Source organism: Linderina pennispora, assembly GCF_002104995.1.
Source record: "Linderina pennispora strain ATCC 12442 chromosome Unknown DL89scaffold_7, whole genome shotgun sequence".
Lineage (NCBI taxonomy): Eukaryota > Fungi > Kickxellomycota > Kickxellomycetes > Kickxellales > Kickxellaceae > Linderina > Linderina pennispora.
In genome coordinates this window covers 844,502-864,190 of record NW_024468255.1, presented here as the reverse complement: position 1 = coordinate 864,190, position 19,689 = coordinate 844,502, and the positions used below count along the sequence as shown (strand labels likewise).

General features: G+C 54.6%; 12 protein-coding genes across 12 annotated transcripts; 5 read left to right on the top strand and 7 right to left on the bottom strand.

Annotated features, from left to right (window-relative positions):
• Positions 1-376: 376 nt before the first annotated feature.
• On the top strand, positions 377-1,916 carry DL89DRAFT_267905 (uncharacterized protein). Its single transcript, XM_040887716.1, has one exon. The coding sequence runs from the start codon at positions 732-734 to the stop codon at positions 1,842-1,844; it is 1,113 nt and encodes a 370-aa protein (XP_040743430.1). The 5' UTR covers positions 377-731; the 3' UTR covers positions 1,845-1,916.
• Positions 1,917-2,306: 390 nt separating this feature from the next.
• On the top strand, positions 2,307-3,016 carry DL89DRAFT_267904 (uncharacterized protein). Its single transcript, XM_040887715.1, has one exon. The coding sequence runs from the start codon at positions 2,465-2,467 to the stop codon at positions 2,651-2,653; it is 189 nt and encodes a 62-aa protein (XP_040743429.1). The 5' UTR covers positions 2,307-2,464; the 3' UTR covers positions 2,654-3,016.
• A 282-nt stretch (positions 3,017-3,298) lies between these two features.
• DL89DRAFT_267901 (uncharacterized protein) lies at positions 3,299-4,108 on the bottom strand. Its single transcript, XM_040887714.1, has one exon. It carries the CDS (start codon positions 3,852-3,854, stop codon positions 3,654-3,656), a length of 201 nt encoding a protein of 66 aa, XP_040743428.1. The 5' UTR covers positions 3,855-4,108; the 3' UTR covers positions 3,299-3,653.
• A 91-nt stretch (positions 4,109-4,199) lies between these two features.
• Positions 4,200-4,632, top strand: DL89DRAFT_267900 (uncharacterized protein; the record flags this gene model as incomplete). The annotated part of the gene is made up of 1 exon (XM_040887713.1): positions 4,200-4,632. A coding segment is annotated over exon 1 (215 nt), but the record flags the coding sequence as incomplete, so codon positions are not given.
• Positions 4,633-5,068: 436 nt separating this feature from the next.
• On the bottom strand, positions 5,069-8,129 carry DL89DRAFT_267899 (subtilisin-like protein). The gene has a single exon (XM_040887711.1). The coding sequence runs from the start codon at positions 8,060-8,062 to the stop codon at positions 5,387-5,389; it is 2,676 nt and encodes an 891-aa protein (XP_040743426.1). The 5' UTR covers positions 8,063-8,129; the 3' UTR covers positions 5,069-5,386.
• A 472-nt stretch (positions 8,130-8,601) lies between these two features.
• Positions 8,602-9,154, bottom strand: DL89DRAFT_267898 (uncharacterized protein). The gene has a single exon (XM_040887710.1). It carries the CDS (start codon positions 9,059-9,061, stop codon positions 8,735-8,737), a length of 327 nt encoding a protein of 108 aa, XP_040743425.1. The 5' UTR covers positions 9,062-9,154; the 3' UTR covers positions 8,602-8,734.
• A 557-nt stretch (positions 9,155-9,711) lies between these two features.
• DL89DRAFT_267897 (uncharacterized protein) lies at positions 9,712-10,130 on the bottom strand. Its single transcript, XM_040887709.1, has one exon. It carries the CDS (start codon positions 10,113-10,115, stop codon positions 9,753-9,755), a length of 363 nt encoding a protein of 120 aa, XP_040743424.1. The 5' UTR covers positions 10,116-10,130; the 3' UTR covers positions 9,712-9,752.
• A 307-nt stretch (positions 10,131-10,437) lies between these two features.
• On the bottom strand, positions 10,438-14,474 carry DL89DRAFT_323060 (methionine synthase-like protein). The gene is made up of 2 exons (XM_040891372.1): positions 14,314-14,474; positions 10,438-14,237 (listed from the first exon to the last, which is right to left on the bottom strand). The coding sequence occupies exons 1-2, from the start codon at positions 14,411-14,413 to the stop codon at positions 10,534-10,536; spliced, it is 3,804 nt and encodes a 1,267-aa protein (XP_040743423.1). The 5' UTR covers positions 14,414-14,474; the 3' UTR covers positions 10,438-10,533.
• Positions 14,475-14,718: 244 nt separating this feature from the next.
• Positions 14,719-15,528, top strand: DL89DRAFT_223786 (WD40 repeat-like protein; the record flags this gene model as incomplete). Its single annotated transcript, XM_040884656.1, has 1 exon — positions 14,719-15,528. A coding segment is annotated over one exon (810 nt), but the record flags the coding sequence as incomplete, so codon positions are not given.
• A 508-nt stretch (positions 15,529-16,036) lies between these two features.
• Positions 16,037-17,076, bottom strand: DL89DRAFT_267895 (CDK-activating kinase assembly factor). The gene has a single exon (XM_040887708.1). It carries the CDS (start codon positions 17,035-17,037, stop codon positions 16,072-16,074), a length of 966 nt encoding a protein of 321 aa, XP_040743421.1. The 5' UTR covers positions 17,038-17,076; the 3' UTR covers positions 16,037-16,071.
• A 186-nt stretch (positions 17,077-17,262) lies between these two features.
• On the top strand, positions 17,263-18,602 carry DL89DRAFT_267894 (uncharacterized protein). Its single transcript, XM_040887707.1, has one exon. The coding sequence runs from the start codon at positions 17,350-17,352 to the stop codon at positions 18,505-18,507; it is 1,158 nt and encodes a 385-aa protein (XP_040743420.1). The 5' UTR covers positions 17,263-17,349; the 3' UTR covers positions 18,508-18,602.
• On the bottom strand, positions 18,576-19,560 carry DL89DRAFT_267892 (EF-hand). The gene is made up of 4 exons (XM_040887706.1): positions 19,521-19,560; positions 19,225-19,378; positions 18,814-19,123; positions 18,576-18,727 (listed from the first exon to the last, which is right to left on the bottom strand). Exons 2-4 carry the CDS (start codon positions 19,375-19,377, stop codon positions 18,684-18,686), a joined length of 507 nt encoding a protein of 168 aa, XP_040743419.1. The 5' UTR covers position 19,378; positions 19,521-19,560; the 3' UTR covers positions 18,576-18,683.
• Between the last annotated feature and the right edge of the window lie 129 nt (positions 19,561-19,689).

Below are 19,689 nucleotides of genomic sequence, written 5' to 3'. Positions count from 1 at the left end.
GGGTCCCCCTTCCACTAGCGGCTGTATCGGGTTTCCTGCTTGTTTTGGTGCGAATGGCTATGTCCATGCCTGTGTCTGTGTCTGTACCTGTGTATGTCGGTACCTGCGGCCGTGGTTGCAGAGGCGCCATGTCACAGCGCTCTAACTCATCCACATTGGCACGCCAGGGCCATGCACAGTGGGCTTGAGGGGGCGGTTGTTTACCGAGCGACAAGGAGGGGCGATCACCCACCCCTTCTCGCATCCCGCCACCCGATGGACTTTGTCCCCGGTTCCCCCTTTTTGTACCAGTGAGCTCCGCCACTCGACCAACAAACAAATAGAAACGGCCCGGTAGATCGACCCCTCCCCTCTACACCCCCCGCTCCTCGTATCAGAAACCTTTTTACCTTATTCTGGCTACGACGGGCGACGCATGCTGGCCATTTTCCTGTACTTTGAAGAGAGTGCGGGTTGGTAATCCAGCAGGCAAGCAAAAGGCGCTCAGGCTCCTGCCTCTGCGCCCGCCGTTTATATAGAAGCGCCTTGATTCCTCCCCCTTTTCCCTTTCCTCTGGCGGGTACCTGACCTTGTTTTTAATTGCTGAGCTCGTGTATTCTTTTCCTCTACCTGCATCACCACTGTCCTTTTTAGTCCTTCTCTTCTTGCTCTTATTACAAATACTCCTGAAGGTTGGTTCTCCCTTCACTCGTCTGTACATTGACATCTACCCCACATCTCTTATTCCCACAATGAGCCCTGCAATCACCACTCCTGGAAGCACCCGCTCTTCGCCGGGCCTCTTCAACCACATCAACCACTCGGCGGCTACGGGTCCCGCAACCATGCGGACCCCGATGCACCTGGGTCTCTCCGAGTGCTCTTACGCTCGGCCGCCACCCCTGAAGTGCGCGCGCCATTCAATCCCGTCGCTGTCAACAAAGACTGCCGACGGAAGCAGAGTCAGCATCCTCAATGACTCTGACCAGGATCCCGCTGCCACACACGACCGCAAGCGGTGCTTGTCTGTTCCTGGGCCCTCGCCCGTGTACTCAACGGCTAGCTACAGCCCGTTCCGCGCCCAGTCAACACCTGGCGCCACACCGCAACAGGCCCCGTCATCGCTGCCTTCCCTGAACACGCTGGTCCAGGCTGTGGGACTAGTGACATCCGAGTCATCAGCAGTGCCCCCGCCGGCTAACAATCGGACGCACAGCCTCCCTGTGATGCCGCTCCACCGCCAGGCACCGCCTCCGCCTCCCACACAGACCAACAAGACCATGGCCAAGCGCAAGTACAAGTGCACATTCACCGGGTGCGGCAAAGCGTTCACCACCAGCGGCCACCTGGCCCGCCACCAGCGGATACACACGGGCGAGAAGAACTTCCCCTGCCTGTTCCCGGGCTGCACCAGCCGCTTCTCGCGGCAAGACAACATGATGCAGCACTACCGCACGCACTTGTCGTCAAAGTCGCGGCGAAATGGCAGCCCGCGCAAAGTTGTCTTCCTCGACCCTGTTGTCGACCCGTACCGGGCGAGCCCTGGCATGTATGGCACGCCAAACTATGCCAACACTGCCCCTGTCCACCATCCCTATGCCCATCCCCATGCCCATCCCCACCATGCCCAGCGGCACTCGGCGAGCGTGCCCACATCTGTCCCCCAGCAATATCAGCAGCCGCAGGTGACTGGTCAGCGGGCACCAACTCAGCCGTATGGGCTTCCGGCAGTCCACATGCTGGCAGCTAATAATGTCGCTCCGGGATCCCCGGCGACATCGCACGAGTACCATCACAGCATGCCAAAGCAGCCGTCTACTGCGGCTCCCCGCACCGCGGCTGCTGGCCCCATGGCTTACTACTGAGGCACTTTGCACCAATTCATCACAAGCATGCATCATTCAACCCGCGCGCAGTAAATGCATTAATTTTTCCTTGCTTTACGTTTCCATACATTTGCAATTTGACACCGTACAAAGCCCACTACTCCGTCCCTGACACCAGCATCGACACCTGTTTTTCTTCTCTGTCCGGCTGATATGTCGTGCCGCACTCGAATTCTGCGCAAGAGCCCATGGCAAGCGACAATCACCAGACACAACCATGCAAGAGGCGATGGCAAGCACACTCTGGCAGCAAAACAACAACGCATGTCGTCCTTATGCTTGTTGTCCATGCACCTGGTGACCTGGCCAAAGTACTCATGTGCGCTTTATGCTCAGTGGAGCAGGCATACAGATGTGATCTACTGTCGTCCGCCCCTACTCCAAGCTCCATTCCCAGCCCTTCTCGGCTGGAAAACAGCTTTTAAACAAGGATCCGGATACATATTTGCGTGCAGACCAGTATGTGCTGATCGGCAGGACAAAGGCCAGCAAGGCCGGCTGGCCAGTCTCTGGATATATTGTGGCCTTGAGAGTTTAGACGATTTCGCAAGGAGAAGTGGGCAGACATACGCGCGGCTGCTCTTCGGTATGTTTGTAGAATGGAGAAACGCAAATCGTCGCCGCGGATCGCCGCTGTGTATGCCGACAAGAGTGGTGATGTCCCTGGCCCAAGAGACAAAGGTTTCTGCTCAGCTGCAGCTCAAGCCATGCGTGCTCTCCCCGTCCCGATGCATGCGCTTGCACGACCCTTGAAAGGGGTAAAAATAGAACCGCCATGTCCCTTTTAATTCGCACTGAATGCGAACATTGGTTCCTTCCAAATGCTGCCGCGGCGGGTGCTCGATGTGCATGCCTATTGCGTACCCGATGCCTGCGCGTGTGAAATCGCTGATTCGTCGGTCCATCGCACTGTGGGTGGAGAAGGATGGCGGCTGCGATTTCTGTTCTGTGTTCTTTGGCTGTGGTGGGCTTTGTAGACACAAGGGGGAATCCCACTGGCTGGCGCCCTGACTGCTTGCTGTTGGCACGGCTTTCTCCGATCCTCGCCCCTCGCTAATCGGGTTTCAAGCGTGTTTGCTGTCCGTCAATGACATAATTCGCTGATCTCTTGGCCAAGCCAGACCCAATGGCCGAAACTGGAGCCACACTGAGAGCCATGCTGAGCAGCTTTTAGGAACCTCGATGATTCCATGCCGCGCTACATGCAGTGGGCCATCACTGATGGCTGCTGCCATGGTGCAGGCACAGCATGGAATCTATGCAGCACAGCATGGATTGCACACAAGCTCATAAACAAAGATGCCTTGCCAGCATCGGCTACCCCCTGCCCATACCCGCAGCTGCTAATTCTAGCGCGATCGCCACCACAGCCCACATCATCTCCAGACAGTGAGAACCACGCACTATCATCCTTGCGTGCAGCGCACTTCCAATGCAGACATTTGTTTTGGTTTTGTATATTTGCCCGTTTGCAAAAAGGAGATCCGCACAGCTGGGCCTTGCCAAGCGACCTTGCCAGGGACGCCCAGAAGCAAACAAAGCAACACCCAGGAAACTTGATTCTACTATCACCCGGCGCATTATTTTGTTCTTGGATACGGCCCCTTGCGTTCCTGGCAAATCCCGCCGGCGACGCACTGAGGAACCGCGTGCACTGGCAGAATAAGGCAGCGCAGGATGCGCGGTGGTGTCGATCGCGGCCGCCCCTTCTGCGGTGAATTTTTTGTCTTGTTGATTTAAGCACAGCCAGCGCCCAGTCGATGCTGACAAATTGACATTTGGGGAGGGCTATGCATATCCGAACCTCCCCTCCTGCTTCTGTGAGAGCGCTATGCCCTGCGATCCAGCCTTGGCGCGGGGGACTAGATCTGTGTAGCAGACGGGCGATTTCCCTATTCTCCATTCGGTGATGACTCCTGCTGCCTCGGAGCCTTTGCCAGCTCCGTCTCCATTCCAAGTGTGTGCGAGCCACACCCTCGCCACAGGCATCCCCAATTTTTCGATTATTGCCCGGGGACGCTATTTACATTAGCGAATGCCTCGGCAGCCGGGTTCTCTATGGGCTCATATATATAGCAGCCACTATACTAGACGGCTAATTGGCCAAGTGCACATGACGTCGCGGCCGCATGTCTTGGCCCTCGGCTGCTCTCCGATTGGCATGGAACCTTGCTGCAGGACACGTCGCGAGTCATTGACTACAATAAAATAGATTCAGGGATACGTGCTGTCCACAAATAAATTGCTCCCTTCCCGGCATCGCCGCAGCCGCAGCCATTCAGCACTGCACTGCCAGTTCCACGCTCCGGTACGGCTGGGCATGCAGTCGCCCAGGCACAATGCCAACCATTTCGCTCTTCTTCGAATGCCCGCTCCCTCCCCTCCCCCGACAGGCCATCCTGCTTTATTTCTGGCACCCACATCCCTTGCAGCTTGGAAGGAGAATGCAAAAAATTTATGCACAGTGCATGTGGGTGTCCTGCCCATCCATTATCGTTGAGCTTTTCCCGCATATAGTGGGCGTCTCGGCAAATGAAGGGTCATATGGGTACCCCTACCCTTTATTTTTGGTTTTTGCAGGATGCTGGATGCGCTCAGAGTGACACGCCCGCCAGCACAAGGGCCAGCAGGACGCAGGGCAGTGTGACTTATGCAAGGCGGGATGCAGATTGGCAACCTCCCGCCTGCCAAATTCATCAGCCCTTGAATGCAACCTCCATTGTCGTTGCTGCAGCCACCCCGGCATCCCGTGCTACTAGATGACAACCCCTCACTGCTCTATTCCAGCAATAGCGCCTTTCGCTGTCCCTTCAATTTAAGCAGCGAGTGCATTAATTGTCGTAAACACCCAGTCATGTGGGTATCGGCAACTAGTGTTTTGTGAATCGACAAGAGCGCTGTGGCTGGGCCCCTTGTCACAACGTCAACTGCGCTTTCTCCGGCCACTCGGGAAAGAAAAAGGGAGAGAAGGCATCCCTTGCGTGCCCATTTCCATTTCCAGCCATGCAGCTCCGTTCTGCAACGCCACTCGACTTCCGATTTATGTCCGCAAGCAATATTTGCGCACAGCCTTCTCGTCTCACACTCATTGTTGCGGGCGAATAGAGGGACCCACATTTATATTGCACCGAACCAGCTCCAAACACAGCAACGCGGTGGTGACAATTCGCACTTGTCGTGTAACCTGATGCTGCCGCACGCTTGAATTAATAAGGAAATTAGCCCGACTAGAAAAGCATCTACAGCCAGCCAACAGACAACAGAACTGGGTGGTTCAAAACACAGGCTGAAACCCAATTCAAAAGGGGGGCTGTCAAACCAAGTACACGTGTTGATGCAAGACCATTCCGAAGTAGCACACCTTGTGCCGTCCAATTCAGATATCGTCGTTATGGCATGTAGAATGGTCATGCCCTCGAAATACATTGCCAGACAGGATATGAAGCCGATAGCCATTGTTGACCGATACCTACCCAGTGCAGTAGATGAAACATATACTCCGGATACAATATTAGATGCTATTAAGCGATAGAAAAGATTTGCGAAACCCATGTCTGATAGTCAGACGCCTTGTTGACATCGCCAAAGGGGCGTAGGGCCTTAATCTGTGCCCGGTACAGTCCGCTCGGCACCTGGATTTTCTTGGAGAGCTTGTGGTCTGTGTAAACGGTTCCGCTGATCTCCACCTCATTTAACTTGCTGCCTTCATCCTGCATATTGCGAGTGGCATACTCGATATATCCATCAGGCAGGTAGCCGACAGTAGTGTTTCTCCGATCAAGTAGTGTTACAGCGACCAGACGTGAAGGCAGATCCAGACGGTATTCAAGAGTGAGCGTGTTGTTGGCAGCAGCACCAAAGGTAGTCAGGTCGTCATGTGTTTTCAAGTCCGTGTCGACAATCTGGGGGAAGCCGCTCGTGGGCTCAGCCAGTACATCGAGCTTGGAGAAGTCTCCGTTGAACCCAGCATACGGGACGACATATGTTTGCACATCGTCGCCAGACCCACCCCATGTAAGCTCAAAGTTGAGGAACCCGCCGTAGAACCACCTCTCTGATTCCTTCAGCCCATATGGAGCAACGATGATGACGTCGATCTTACGGTGCTGGCGAGGACCGATCGAGCTGGATATCTGCGAATCGACGGAGAATACCTGCGGCAGCTTGTTCTTGTCGCCAATAATGGATGATTCCGCAGGCCACACACGCACTGGAGGAGCGAGAGTACCGTTGGCGTGCCACGCTGTCAACGAGTCGGCAGCAGAATGTGTTAGGGAGACACGCACCGGCCGACGAGCATCGGAATTCTGAATCGTGATAGTGCGGCGAGCCCAACGGACAGATCCAGGGATATGGACATTGGGGATGCTCGTCAATGTGCCAATGTCGGTATTGTTTAAGATGACCGATGACGGGAACAGCTGAGCGCGTGTTGTGATGGCTGCATATGCATCAACCAGGCCGCTGCCGCTCTGGTACGGGTGGATGTTGAGGTGCGTCTTGGGGTCTCTCAGAGGTTTGGCAGTAGTAGCAAGGGTGCTGCGAATCTGGGCCGGCGTGTAATCGGGGTGAGCCTGCTTCAGAAGAGCGGCAACACCAGTAATGTACGGCGCGGCCATCGACGTCCCGGATTTGGTATCATAGCCACCGTTTGCGACAAGATACGTGGAGTAAATGTTGGCGCCAGGAGCTGAAACAACAGGGCCGATAGCAAGCTCAGGTGTAGGTCCATTGGAGCTGAGCCCAGATACCTGCCCGCCTGCTGGATCCTCAACTATCACCAGCTCACGCTTGGGTGCAGCGATGGTGGCCGGGCCTTTAGTGACACTATCTATGAGATACTGCTGGTGAGATGTGTCAACAGCAATAACAGGGATCCTGACCGTCGAGTTCGTCTTCCCAGCAGACAGTGCCTGAACCTCGGGTATGACAAGAACAACACCGATTGCACCAGCAGCCTGGGCGTTGATCGCCTTCTCGTTGACGGTGCACTTGCCACTGCCAATCACCACAACCTTGTCCTTAAACGACCGATCGAATGCGGAGCAGCCGTTAGCGCTGCCCTTTGCGGTGACACCAAGGACGAGCGGAACCGGCTTTTCAAAGAAGAATCTGAGCTTGTCGTTGCTCGGAACAGATGCAGTGATCGTTTGGTTGCCAAGCTTCCCATCCACCTCGATTTGTGTCCCGGTATACTCCCAATTGTCGATGGAGGCAACACTGATGACTCCATTTGCCACTGCAGGACTCGCAGACGTGAACAGCCCGCTGTATCCACTGTTGCTGGCCGATACAACTACCACAACGCCCCTCTTGACTATGTTTTCGCATAGAACAGACACAGGATCCTCCGACCATCCCTGCTGGCCGATGGAAAGCGAAATGATGTCGTTGCCATCCTTGTAAGCCGCCTCGATACCAGCAAGGATGATGTCATCTGATGATCCGTTCTGACAATCGATAACCCGGTACATGCCCAGAGTAGCGTTTGGCGCAATGCCTGTAACCCGTGGCCCGCGGGCAGCGATAATACCGGCGACGTGGGTGCCGTGTCCGTAGCAGTCCATCGGAGTCGGGTTGGGCTTGATAATCGGGTTAGCGTCGCCCTCGACATGCAAGTCCCCAATAAAATCCTTGCCATTCTGCCACGGGCAGCCGGGGGTCTTCCAGCACCCACCGAGCTCTGGATGCGTGTAGTCGACGCCGCTGTCAACAATGCCGATCTTGACTCCCCTGCCATCAAGTCCGAGCTCGCGCATCACCCGCTCAACGCCAGTGTGCCTGTGCTGGCCAGAGTAGATGCTAGTGTGTGCGACGGGACGGCTGTCAACGATATTGTGTCTGCGAACAGGCCACACCCGCCTGACACCAGGAAGCCTGGCTAAATGCTCGGGGTCGAGGTCCTCATTAGCATGCACTGCAAAGCCCTTGAGCACCGAGTCATAATGGTGACCAATACTGAACTGCCCAACTGACCGCTTGAGTATGGACCTGGCCTTGGCTGAGGCCGCCTTAACCGCCCGAGCGTCATGCTCGGCATGGAGTTCGACTATGTAGGAGCCCGACCTGGTGCTTGTGCCTGTTGGGTATCTGAAGATTTTGTGCAGATGCCTGTTGGACTCTGCAGGAAGAGCCTGGGCCGCTTGCTGGCCGATGAGAGCGATTGCAAAAAGTAGAATGGACGAGACGACATACATTGTCTAAATGGCCGCCTATATATTATTGATGAAGGTGAAATTAAGAGGGTTATAGTGAGGAGTTAGCTGGCTGATGAGGTGTAACCGGCGGCTTCAGGAGTGCCACCGGCATTTATATGTCGTATTCAATACGGCTTTTGTGGTTGTTGAGTACGCCTCAGAATAACGCCGGTCACTACACCAGGTCCGGGCATGTGCATCAGCAAGCGTTTGCTATAAACAGCTTTTTTGACAACCTGATCTGCCAAGTATAAAGGGCGTGCAGATCCAGATTGCCTAAAGAGTCTTGGTGAATGGGATGTTCTGAGTGAAAACGCAGCCAGCACATCGGGTCTAAAAATACCCACTGTGACGAACCCGGATATCGCGAATGCATGTCAGGGAAACAATCCAAAGGGCCCATGCCGAACTGCATATGCATGCCATTTAGCAGCTGCACCTAGGCTTCAACTCAATTTCCGCACCTTGCTGCCTGTGAGGCGCCAGCCTTCAAAACATGCCTCTTGCTGATCCTAGTTGTAAATTGAGCGGGCAATTACTGTTGGGCGGTAGCACCGAGTACCATGTATCTGTATTCCCTCGTCTGCCTGGGAAACATATAAGTCTGCAATATTCAGAGAGATCTACAGGTAGTTATATAAATTTTGGCTAAGATAGATGGCTGATAGATATTTACAGAAGACGCTTGGTGCCACTGGCAGCGGCATTGGTAGCTTGGATGGCCTTATTGACGGCGTTGACAGCATTGATATGTGCCTGCCTAGCAGCAGCAATTCTCGATCCACTACCACTGGCAAGAGCCTTCGCATTCTGCTGCAAGCGGTTGGCAGCATCCCTGAGCTGAGCAGAAATGCTCTGGTCAGAGGCCACAACGTTATTGACGGTGTTGCGGTTGTAGCTGACACTGGCTCTCTTGACATGAGTTGTGGTATCGGCATCAGGTGTGGGGGCAGCGAGGGCAACAGCAGCAAGGGCGACAAGGATGGTAGCAAGCTTCATTTTTGTTCTTGTGGTGGTTGGAAGACAGTTTTTTGTACTAGGAAGGTGGTGTATGTTGCGATTGCAAATTGATGTACTGAGGACCACTGCGACTACATGGCTTTATATACAGTCCGGTTAGGCAAGTTACAGACAACAATGGAGGGGCGTGTGCTAAATTTAAACAAAAGGCAGGCGCTGGAAGCGTCATCCATGATGGCATGTGTACACGAATGATCTTGCTTCAAGATATCAGCTCATGCATAGGAATGTATTTATAGATGCATTTTGTACCTCTTACGACACAGCACGGCTGAGGTAATCAATGCATGAACAACGAGGCTGGGACATTGGAGGGGGCACTTTTGCCAACAAACATCTATTTTTGGCCGATTCATTACTGCATAGTGATATGGAATGTATGGTCAAACGGGTATTGCTTTTACTGAAGGTGTTCCTAGGCAAGCCGTGCAACAGAATCAGCTTCTAGTTCCATTGCAATAATCCCAATCTAAAAATAGCTGGCTATCCAGCAAGCTGCACGTCTTTTCTCTTGCAGTAAAGGTATCTTCTAATCAGACAGGTTCACACTGTATTGCAAACCAATGCACTCGTTGTCACAGCACTGGTCTATCATTATTTGGTTATACAATCTTCATTCTGATACTGGGCATAAACTGAAAACTACTCCTTCGAATCAACGGATTGCCCTTTAGTTCCATTGACCAGCAGCGTGGCCATCAGCACCCTGGTACGAGGATATGGCACCGTTGATTCCGGACACGATCTTCGAGATATCCCCGATAGCCCCGTGGATCTTGTTAGTGGCATCCGATTGAGCACTGTTCAGAGAGGCCCGTGCGCTGCCTTGAAAACTGCTCAGAATGTTGTTTTGTGTGTCTTGCATCTGGGATAGGATGTTGTTGAGCTGGTTCACATAGGTTTGGTAATTATTGGCAGCCTGCTGAAGACTAGCAATATTGACAACCACAGCTCGCTTGTCGTAGTCGTTTGGGGACGGAGCAGCAAGCACAGTGGCGGCGGCGAGGAAGGTAGTGGCAAAGGAGAGTTTCATTTCAAGTCAGGAGAGGTAGAGCAAAAACTGGGTGTGCAGAGGAGAAATGGGCAGTGGAATGGGTCTAGCGATGCATTTTATACTGCCACCACCGTGGCGCACTGGCCAACCAATTGAGCTTGTTTGGACGTAATAGATAGAAAGGTTGTATCATACAGCGGGAGTAATTAGATTGATTGTGTGCCTACTATTTATAGAGAACTGCAAAAAGAGACAGTTGTCAAGACAAAAAGGCACAATTGCTAAGTATGCAACTAAAAATACTTAGCGGTGACAGAAATATGTATTGGCCATACTGGTCAAACGCAGAAAGAGCAGTGGGCTAAATTTGAACACTGATGTTTTCTGCCAGCATATACAGGATGCTCAGGCACTAGGCAAAACTCTCATCCAATTGGCAAAGTGTATCTAAAGCATTTTAAAGATCGTACGACAGGATCGGGCGTAGCCACGTCTCGACGTCCTCGACTGTGATGTTCTTGCGGGCAGCGTATTCATCGACCTGCTCCTTGGTGATCTTGCCCACAGCAAAGTACGACGACTTGGGATGAGCAAACACCAGCGAGCACACCGACGCACCGGGATGCATCATCAGGCTCTCGGTCAGCTCAATACCGGTAGTCTTCTCGATATTGCCGAGCTCCCACATGGTGCGCTTCTCCAGATGATCCGGCTGGCTCGGGTATCCAGGAGCTGGGCGGATTCCCTGGTACTTGATGCTCAGCAGGTCCTGGGTGTCAAGAGACTCATTCGGCGCAAAGCCCCACAGCTCGCGACGCATGTCCTGGTGCAGCTTCTCGGTCATGGCCTCAGCCAGACGGTCAGCCAGCGCCTTGACCATGATTGCCGAGTAGTCGTCCTGCTCAGCTTCGTACTTGGCGGCCAGCTCGTCGACACCAAAACCGGCCGACGCGGCAATGCTGCCAATGTAGTCGGGGATTCCGGTGGTCTCGGGCGCGATGAAGTCAGACAGACACATGTACGGGTCCGAGCTCTCCTTGTCCTTCTCGGCCTGCTGGCGCAAGCCGTAGTACGTGCCAGCCACATTGGTACGCGACTCGTCAGAGTAAACAACGATATCGTCGCCGCGCGCGTTGGCCGGCAGAATACTGACAGTGGCTGAAGCGCGAATGCGGCGGTTATCAAGAAGATCCTTGAGCATCACTTGGGCCTCGTCGAATAAGCGGCGGGCCTCCTCGCCAACAGTGGCATCGTTGAAGAGCTTCGGGTAGCCGCGGTTCGGATACTTGCCGCGCAGCTGCCAGACCTGGAAGAACGGATTCCAGTCAATGTACGGCAGGACTTGGCTCAGGTCGTAGTCCTCGTACACCTTGGTACCAACCATGTTGGGCTTGGGCGGCTGGTTCTCGGACGTATGCCAGTCAATCTTCAAGGCCTTGTTACGCGCCTCTACCAGGCTCAAGTAGCGGCGGTCCTTGAGCGAGTCGTAGTGGTCATCGCGCACCTCCTCATATTCGTCGTTGATGTCGGCAGCGAAATCCTCGCGCAGCTCTGCGTCAAGCAGGTTCGACACGACGACCACAGTGCGGGAGGCGTCGAGCACATGGACCACGGGCTCCTTGTAGCGCGGCGAGATCTTGACAGCTGTGTGGGTCTTGGACGTGGTTGCGCCACCGATCAGCAGCGGGGTCTTGAGTCCCGCGCGCTCCATCTCCTTAGCCACATGGATCATCTCGTCCAGGGACGGTGTGATAAGGCCAGACAGTCCGACAACATCAGCCTTCTCCTTGATAACGGTCTGGATGATGGTCTCGCAGGGAGTCATGACGCCCAGATCAATGACCTTGTAATTGTTGCAGCCAAGCACGACGCCGACGATGTTCTTGCCAATATCATGCACGTCTCCCTTGACGGTAGCCAGAACCACTGTGCCGTTGTAGATGTCGTCGTCATTGGCTGCGTCGTCGAGCCCAGACTCCTTCAGTCGGGCCAGACGCTCCTCCTCCATGAATGGAATGAGGTGAGCAACTGCCTTCTTCATCACACGCGCAGACTTGATAACCTGCGGCAGGAACATCTTGCCAGCACCAAAAAGATCGCCGACAACGCTCATGCCGTCCATAAGCGGGCCCTCGATGACATTGAGCGGACGCGGGTAGCTATCCTTGTCCAGGCGCGCCTCCTCAGTATCTTCCACAACATACTTGGTGATGCCCTTGACCAAGGCGTGCTTCAGGCGGTCGCGCACGGGCAGCTGACGCCACTCCTCCAGGTCGGTCTTGGCGGTGGCATCCTTGCCGTGGGTCTGGGCGTACTCTAGCAGCTTCTCGGTGGACTCCGGGTCGCGGTTCCACAGAGCATTCTCACAAATCTCCAGCAGGTCCTTGGGGATCTCGTCGTAGATGGTCAGGAAGCCAGGGTTGACAATGCCCATGTCCATACCGGCCTTGATGGCATGGTACAGGAACACCGAGTGCATAGCTTGCCGGATGGTCTCCTTGCCACGGAACGAGAACGACAGGTTGGAGACACCTCCAGAGATCTTGGCACCAGGGAGCCTGGTGTGGATGTCGTTGGTGGCCGCGATGAACTCGACACCGTAGTTGTTGTGCTCCTCCATACCGGTACAGATGGTCAGGATGTTCGGGTCGAAGATGATGTCCTGCGGATTGAAGCCAACCTTGTCGACCAGCAGCCGGTATGAGCGCTCGCAGACAGCAAACTTGTGTTCACGGGTGACGGCCTGGCCCTCTTCGTCAAACGCCATGACGACCACAGCAGCACCATAGCGCTTGATCAGACGTGCCTTCTTCAGGAAATCGTCGACGCCTTCCTTCAAGCTGATACTGTTGACAATGCACTTGCCCTGGGCACACTTGAGGCCAGCCTCGACCACAGCAAAGTTGGACGAGTCGACCATCAGCGGCACCTTGGCCACATCGGGCTCAGTCGAAATCAGGTTCAGGAACTTGGTCATGGCTGCAACGCCGTCCAGCATGCCCTCATCCATGTTGACGTCAATCACCTGGCCACCGTTCTCGACCTGCGCACGCGCAATAGCCAGTGCCTCCTCGTACTCATCGTTGATGATGTGCCGCGCAAACTTGCGCGAGCCAGCGACGTTGCAGCGCTCACCGACGTTCAGGAAGTTGCTGTTCTCGTCGTAAATCAGGGGCTCGAGGCCGCTGAGAATCATTTTGCTCTTGCGGATGTCGGCGGGGGCCACACGGGGTTTGAAGTCCTTGCACGCCTCGTAGATGGCCTTGATATGGGCTGGCGTGGTGCCGCAGCAACCGCCGAGAATGTTGACCAGGCCCTCGCGCGCAAACACGCTGACGTTTTCGGCCATGGTCTCGGGCGACTCATCGTACTCGCCAAAAGTGTTGGGCAGGCCTGCGTTCGGGTAGCAGATGACGTTGGACGAGGTAAAGTTGGAAATGGCCTGGATGAACGGCCGCATCTGGTTGGCCCCCAGCGCACAGTTAAGGCCTATTGCCAGCGGCTCGGCGTGGGAGACACTGGTGATGAATGCCTCGCCGGTCTGCCCGGACAGTGTGCGGCCCGACTGGTCGACAATAGTGCCCGAAATGAACACTGGCACGCGCTCATAGATGCCGTCTTCGAACAGGGTGTCCACTGCAAACAGCGCTGCCTTTGCATTGAGCGTATCGAAAATGGTCTCCACCAGGATCACGTCCGAGCCGCCGTCCAGCAGGCCGCGGATCTGCTCCGTGTATGCCTCGACGAGCTGGTCAAACGTAACGTTGCGGTAGCTGGGGTTCTCCACTGACGGCGAGATCGAGCACGTGCGGTTGGTCGGGCCAATGGCGCCGCATACGAACCGCGGGCGATCGGGGGTCTCCTTCAGCATATCAGCACAGGCCTGGCGCGCAATCTCTGCCGCAACCTTGTTGAGCTCGTACACTACATGCTCCATTCCATAGTCGGCTTGCGCAATGGTGGTGCCGGAGAACGTGTTCGTCTCGATGAAGTCGGCCCCTGCCAGAAGGTAGTTGCGGTGGATGCCGTAGATCGCCTTGGACTGTGTCAGGACAAGCAGGTCGTTGTTGCCCTTCAGGTCATGCGCGTGGTCCTTGAACCGCTCAGCGCGGAAGTCCTCCTCGGACAGACGGAGGTCCTGGATCTGTGTGCCCATTGCACCTATTGTTAGAAGAGTTTGTTAGTGCTGGGGCTCTATGGCACGTCGGAGTTTGCGTGTGTAGGGCACGGGTCTTACCGTCGAGAAACATGATGCGCTTCTTAATCTCGCTCTCGATGTACTCGGTGGCAGCACGCCGGCTGTCAAAGCCCGCAGGAATGGTTGAAATAGGAGCCATGGCTTGAAAAGTGGGGTTTTTAGGTTGGATAAAATAGTAAGGGATAGAAAAAAGATGACTGAATAGTGGAAGACTAAAAAGTTTTGGATTTTGTGAGTGAACTTGAACGAGGCGTGGCGCTGCATGCTAACTGTGATTTTGAGCCCGGATGCTGGGCCACCAATCACCAGCGGATGTGCTTGATTGGTTGATCACACATCCTAATCCAGGAACGCGAAGCGGCAACGCGTGAAAAACTGGGCTCATGCTGGCTCTGGTGCGAAACCTGACTCTCAATTCGCATTGCCCTCAGTCTAGTTGTAAACATGTCGCCCGAAGCAGCAGCCGCCACAGCCGCAGGTATTGATGCAGTCGGCAGCGAGGAGCTGCACGGCCCGGCCAAGAAGATCCGCATCGACGGGCCGAAGAGCGAAGAGCCCGAGCAGAAGCCGCTGACACAGGAGCACATCTTTCATAACCTGCGCCTGCGACGGATCGTGCGCGAGAACCACAGCAGCACCATCGCCCAGCTAGCGCTGTACTTCTACCGGCCCAATGACCTTACGCCCCTGGACGCAATGGAGTGTGATGGCCACCACAAGGGCCACGGCCTTGGGGGGCTGTCGCACTACGAGCGCAAGTTTGACAAGCGCGGGGCTGTGCTGCGCGAGAACAACGACAACAGCAATCTGCTGGGCACAGTTGGTGCCACCCAGGCAAACATCTACGACAACGAGAATCAGGGTGACCACTTGGACATCATGTCGCACTACCAGCTGCCTGAGGAGTCGGCGCTGCCGTTACATACGTGCTGCTGGGTGCACACCCCCGACGATGCGCTGCTGGCCATGGGCGGAGAGGATAAGCTGGTGCATATCATCAGCCTGGGCTGGTCGCGAGAGATCCGGGTGCTGCGTGGACATACAGGGGCAGTTATTGATCTGCAGATGCATCCTACAAACCAGAGGCTGCTGGTGTCAGCAGGCAAGGACCGAACGGTGCGGATTTGGTCGGTTCAGACAGGCGAATGTCTGTGCCGCTATGAGACCGACGCGACAGCGGTCCGGTTCCATCCCGACGGCAAATCGCTGCTGACAGGTTCCTCACAAGGCGAGATCCGCCAATGGCCAGTCCCAGTCCAGTCACTCACAGACCACAGCGGTGACCCACTCGTATTCCAGGCCAGCGACAGTATAAAGTGTCTATCGGCAAAGAAGTACCAGGGAACAGCCATTGACTGCATCCGATTCGCCCAGGGTCACGTCCTGAGCAAAAGCACGGCTGGCCGCATCGAGTACTGGAATCTGGACACGAAGGAGCCCATTCGCTCAATTAATGTGCGCAGCCACGGAATCATGGTATCAAGGTTTGACGTCAGCTACGACGACAGCTACCTGTGTGTCGGTAATAGCCGTGGTGCAGTCTACATCTACAGCATCGAGACCGGCAAGCTGCTGCGCCATCTGACGCACAAGCGGTCAGTGAAGCCCGTAACATGCTGTGCGTTTTCGCGCGACTGCCGCAGTGTGCTCTATGCTGGCGAGGGCGGCTTCATCTGGCGCTACGACTATGTCGATGACGAGACGCTGGCCGAGTGGGAGAAGGGCAGCGATTCAGAGGCGGACGACAGTTCCAGTGAAGAGTAGAAATGAATTTATTTTCTAGCCATGCTAACCATGTCAAAGCGGCGGCGCAAACAGCCCCGACATAGCGCCTTCCAGCAAATATCTCTGGTGGATTTCGCGGCTCATCCCGGCTGCTGTCAGCGCCGGGTGCCGGAACGCCGGGTTCGGGTCAATGTACGTCTGCTTCATGCTGATGTGGATCGGTGCATAGGGCGATTCTGTGGGATCAAAGGTGCCCTCCATGTCCTCATCGCCTGAGTTTTCCTCATCCGAGTTCTCATCCAGGTCGCCCAGCAGGGCAGATACGTCAAACTTGGATCTCTTTGAGGCATCCCTGTGCCTCAGCGACGAGCGCTTCAGCTGCACCATCTTGGTCTGCACAATCTCCTTGGCATCTTTGTCCGACGACGCCAGTGCATCAATAACACTATCTTTGGCCATTTTCTTCTCGCGCTCCTCGTCCATCAGCTGGCGCCGGTACTCCTCGCGCTGCTGCAGCCGCTTGGTGCGCTCCTGCTCGGAAATCAGATGCTGCAGCTTCTCTTCGCGCTGCTGTTTCGAGATGTTCTTGTAGATCAGGTCGCGGTTCTCGCGCTTGTATCGGCCAATCTTTTCCTCGGTCTCCTGCACATCGACGTCGTTTAACAGATTGAAGGTGATATCTTCGACCATCTCCAGATAGTCGTTGAAGGCGTTGAGTGTTTTGAAGTCCTCCTGCCGCTTGTTGAACGTCATGGCGATGCGCTTGCGAATCCGCACCTCCTTTTCCACCGTCAGGTCCTCAAAGATTTGCTCGTAGAAGCTGCTCTGGCGCAGAATCTGGTGGCACACCGGGCACGGTGCTGGCCCCATGCTAAAGAGACGCTCGACACACGTCTCGCACATTTTGTGGTAGCAGGGTGTGACCAGAAGCTTCATGTTGTGATTCAGGTAGCGGTCGCTCTTGCACACAGGGCATACGTCGTCGTCGCCCTGGTACGGCGGGATATCCTGCTTCCTCGCTGACGGCAGAATACTCATGCTCAGAAAAGACAGAGGCTGTGGATGTTGACTAGAAAGCTCATCTTTTCGAAGGCGGCCCATGCATATCAGGTTCAAATCGATGCAGTCGTGGGGATCGGCCTTTATGGTAAAATCACATGGCCGCAAGAATTTGTAACGAAATCACGCAGCCTGACGACAGAGGTCACACCCACATCTATGCCCGTTTTTCCGCCTCTGCCTGAGTTCCTTGGCTTTGCGCTTCCACCACCATCTCTGCTCTTTGACACCCACCACAGGCGTTAAATAATATTATTATCAATTTATTCTCGAATTTCTTGTGCTCTAGGAATGTCGTCAACACAGCCAACAAGACGGACAAACAGCTCGCCCCTGCGCGGGTTCGACTACGTTCGACTGGGTCTCTTTCTCGTATTCTTTGTCGGCCATGCATTTATGATAAACACCTGCCAGCTGCTGGTCTGTCCCTGGCTAAAGAAGCTCGCACCAGTGCTGGACCGCAGGTTCAACCAGCAAGCCGAGCGCTGGTTCTGTACAGTTCTTCTTGCAAGCACTGAACTCTGGGCGCCCACCAAACTTGTGCTCACTGGAGATAGCGACCTACTGCCCAACGGCATAACTGCTGGCAGAAGCTGGTTTACGGCCACCGAGGGCTGCATGCTCATCAGTAACCACCAGACATACTTTGACTGGATCATTATCTGGATCCTCAGCTACATGGAAAAGTGCGACGGGTTCATAAAGATTATTCTCAAGGGCGAGCTCAAGCATGTCCCAATCTTTGGCTGGGGCATGCAGTTCCTGGACTTTATCTTTCTCAAGCGCAAGTGGGCAGAGGACCAGCTCACCTTGACCGAGCATATGCAGCGCATTGTCGCCCATGACGACCCAGCATGGCTGCTGATTTTCCCCGAGGGCACTGTTGTGTGCAAGAACCGCATTGAGATCTCCAATGCGTATGCAAAGAAGATGGGGCTGCGCAAGCCCGCAAACACATTGCTGCCACGCGCCCACGGCAGCCATTTCTGCCTGGAGCAGCTGCGCGGCAACATTTCGTACGTATACGATCTGACCGTCGGCTATGAGGGACTCAAAAAGGGCGATATCCCAGAGGACGAGTACGGGCTGGTCAGCATGTACGGAAAGGGGGTGTATCCGCGCGAGGTCCACATCCACGTTAAGCGGTATGCAGTTGCCGATATCCCCACCGACGACGAGGGGTTCGCAATGTGGATGAACCTGGTGTTCGTCGAGAAGGACCTGCGCATGGACAAGTTTTATGAGCTCGGACGCTTCCCGCACAATCACGACGAGGACGACGCCATACCTGCAGACAAGCCCGTGCTGCATGACACGAAGGATGCAAAGGCGCACAATCTGCTGCTGGAGATGGCATTCATGTGGGTCCAGTTCCTCTCGATAATTACACCATCGTACTTTGTCCTCAGGTATGCCGCCAGCGCTGCCTCGTCCGTCCTGTTTGCTTAGAAGATGCAAGCCTCGCGCAGTTAGCTATCCCTTATCCCTTTTCATTTCCATGAGGGCGTTTAATACATGTTTCCTTTTATACGAAAGACATTGGAGCTAGTGTGTCGACAATGGAATGGGAGAGGACCGGTGAAGCAGTTTGCATTGCCGTCGGCTGCTCACGCTGGAGAATAAACCTATTGGCCACTCGTCATGATCTTGATAAACTCATCCTCGTTAACTACATGCGTGCACATAAAGCACAGGGGACTTGGTTAGCAAGTGCGTATACCTTTGGCATAATACGTAATTCCATAGTGCACTTACTGCCGCCGTCCTGGTCCAGGTCAAACTCATCGACCATGGCCTGGATCTCCTCTTTCGAGATGGTCTCGCCAAGCTCACGCGCAATCCGCTCGAGGTTGCTCACAGTGATCTTTCCCTTGTTGTTCTCGTCAATAAGCTTGAATGCCTTCCGGTACTCCTCGACCGGGTCGCGTCTAGAGATCATATCCGCCATTACGCGCGTAAAGCTCTCCCGGTCAATGCTCCCTGACGATTCGTCTGTTCCGTGGTCCTGAAGGATCTGCAGCACCTCCTGCTTCTTCTGGTTGAACCCAAGCGCCCTCATTGCAACCTACAGTGTTGATGGCCGCAGCGAGCCGTATCTCAGCCAACATGTTCACAGTCACTTCATCCGAGCCATCACTACGATGTGACCAGCCTCCACGGCTTTACCTTCAGCTCGAAAAAGTCAATCAGCCCGTCCTTGTTGGTGTCAAACAGCGAGAATGCCTCGTGGATCTCTGCCAGCTGGTCGTCGCTGATTTTGGGCACAGACTGCACGCTTGAGCGCTGCTGTGTTGTTCCAGAGTAGTTGATTCCGTTCATCCTACAGTTTGCCAGCCGACGCGTCAAAGCGCGATTGTCAGTGCAAGTGCAGGTGCAGGTGCAGGTGCAAGTGTTAATTGCCGTCTCAACAAGAAAACCTGTCTCTCTAGTCAATTGCAACAGCGGTGCGAATTGGTGCGTACTTTTTCTCGTGAAGTTGTATGTGTAAACTAGCAATTGGGCGACCAAGCCAGGGAAATAGTTGGGCATTTGGAATTCAACTATTGATTATTATAAACCGTGCCCCATTGTGGGGATCGCACGGGATTAGCATTCTGATGAGATTAATAGCAGTACTCGTAGCGCTTGTGC

What these genes read in the sequence shown, in the direction of transcription:
- DL89DRAFT_267905 (XM_040887716.1), top strand. Translation starts at nt 732, where the DNA reads ATGAGCCCTGCAATCACCACTCCTGGAAGCACCCGCTCTTCGCCGGGC.
- DL89DRAFT_267904 (XM_040887715.1), top strand. Translation starts at nt 2,465, where the DNA reads ATGGAGAAACGCAAATCGTCGCCGCGGATCGCCGCTGTGTATGCCGAC.
- DL89DRAFT_267901 (XM_040887714.1), bottom strand. Translation starts at nt 3,854, where the DNA reads ATGCCTGTGGCGAGGGTGTGGCTCGCACACACTTGGAATGGAGACGGA.
- DL89DRAFT_267899 (XM_040887711.1), bottom strand. Translation starts at nt 8,062, where the DNA reads ATGTATGTCGTCTCGTCCATTCTACTTTTTGCAATCGCTCTCATCGGC.
- DL89DRAFT_267898 (XM_040887710.1), bottom strand. Translation starts at nt 9,061, where the DNA reads ATGAAGCTTGCTACCATCCTTGTCGCCCTTGCTGCTGTTGCCCTCGCT.
- DL89DRAFT_267897 (XM_040887709.1), bottom strand. Translation starts at nt 10,115, where the DNA reads ATGAAACTCTCCTTTGCCACTACCTTCCTCGCCGCCGCCACTGTGCTT.
- DL89DRAFT_323060 (XM_040891372.1), bottom strand. Translation starts at nt 14,413, where the DNA reads ATGGCTCCTATTTCAACCATTCCTGCGGGCTTTGACAGCCGGCGTGCT. An exon ending in GCGCATCATGTTTCTCGACG is followed by an intron (nt 14,238 to 14,313) that starts GTAAGACCCGTG and finishes TTCTAACAATAG; the next exon opens with GTGCAATGGGCACACAGATC.
- DL89DRAFT_267895 (XM_040887708.1), bottom strand. Translation starts at nt 17,037, where the DNA reads ATGAGTATTCTGCCGTCAGCGAGGAAGCAGGATATCCCGCCGTACCAG.
- DL89DRAFT_267894 (XM_040887707.1), top strand. Translation starts at nt 17,350, where the DNA reads ATGTCGTCAACACAGCCAACAAGACGGACAAACAGCTCGCCCCTGCGC.
- DL89DRAFT_267892 (XM_040887706.1), bottom strand. Translation starts at nt 19,377, where the DNA reads ATGAACGGAATCAACTACTCTGGAACAACACAGCAGCGCTCAAGCGTG. An exon ending in TTGACTTTTTCGAGCTGAAG is followed by an intron (nt 19,124 to 19,224) that starts GTAAAGCCGTGG and finishes TCAACACTGTAG; the next exon opens with GTTGCAATGAGGGCGCTTGG. An exon ending in CCTGGACCAGGACGGCGGCA is followed by an intron (nt 18,728 to 18,813) that starts GTAAGTGCACTA and finishes GCACGCATGTAG; the next exon opens with TTAACGAGGATGAGTTTATC.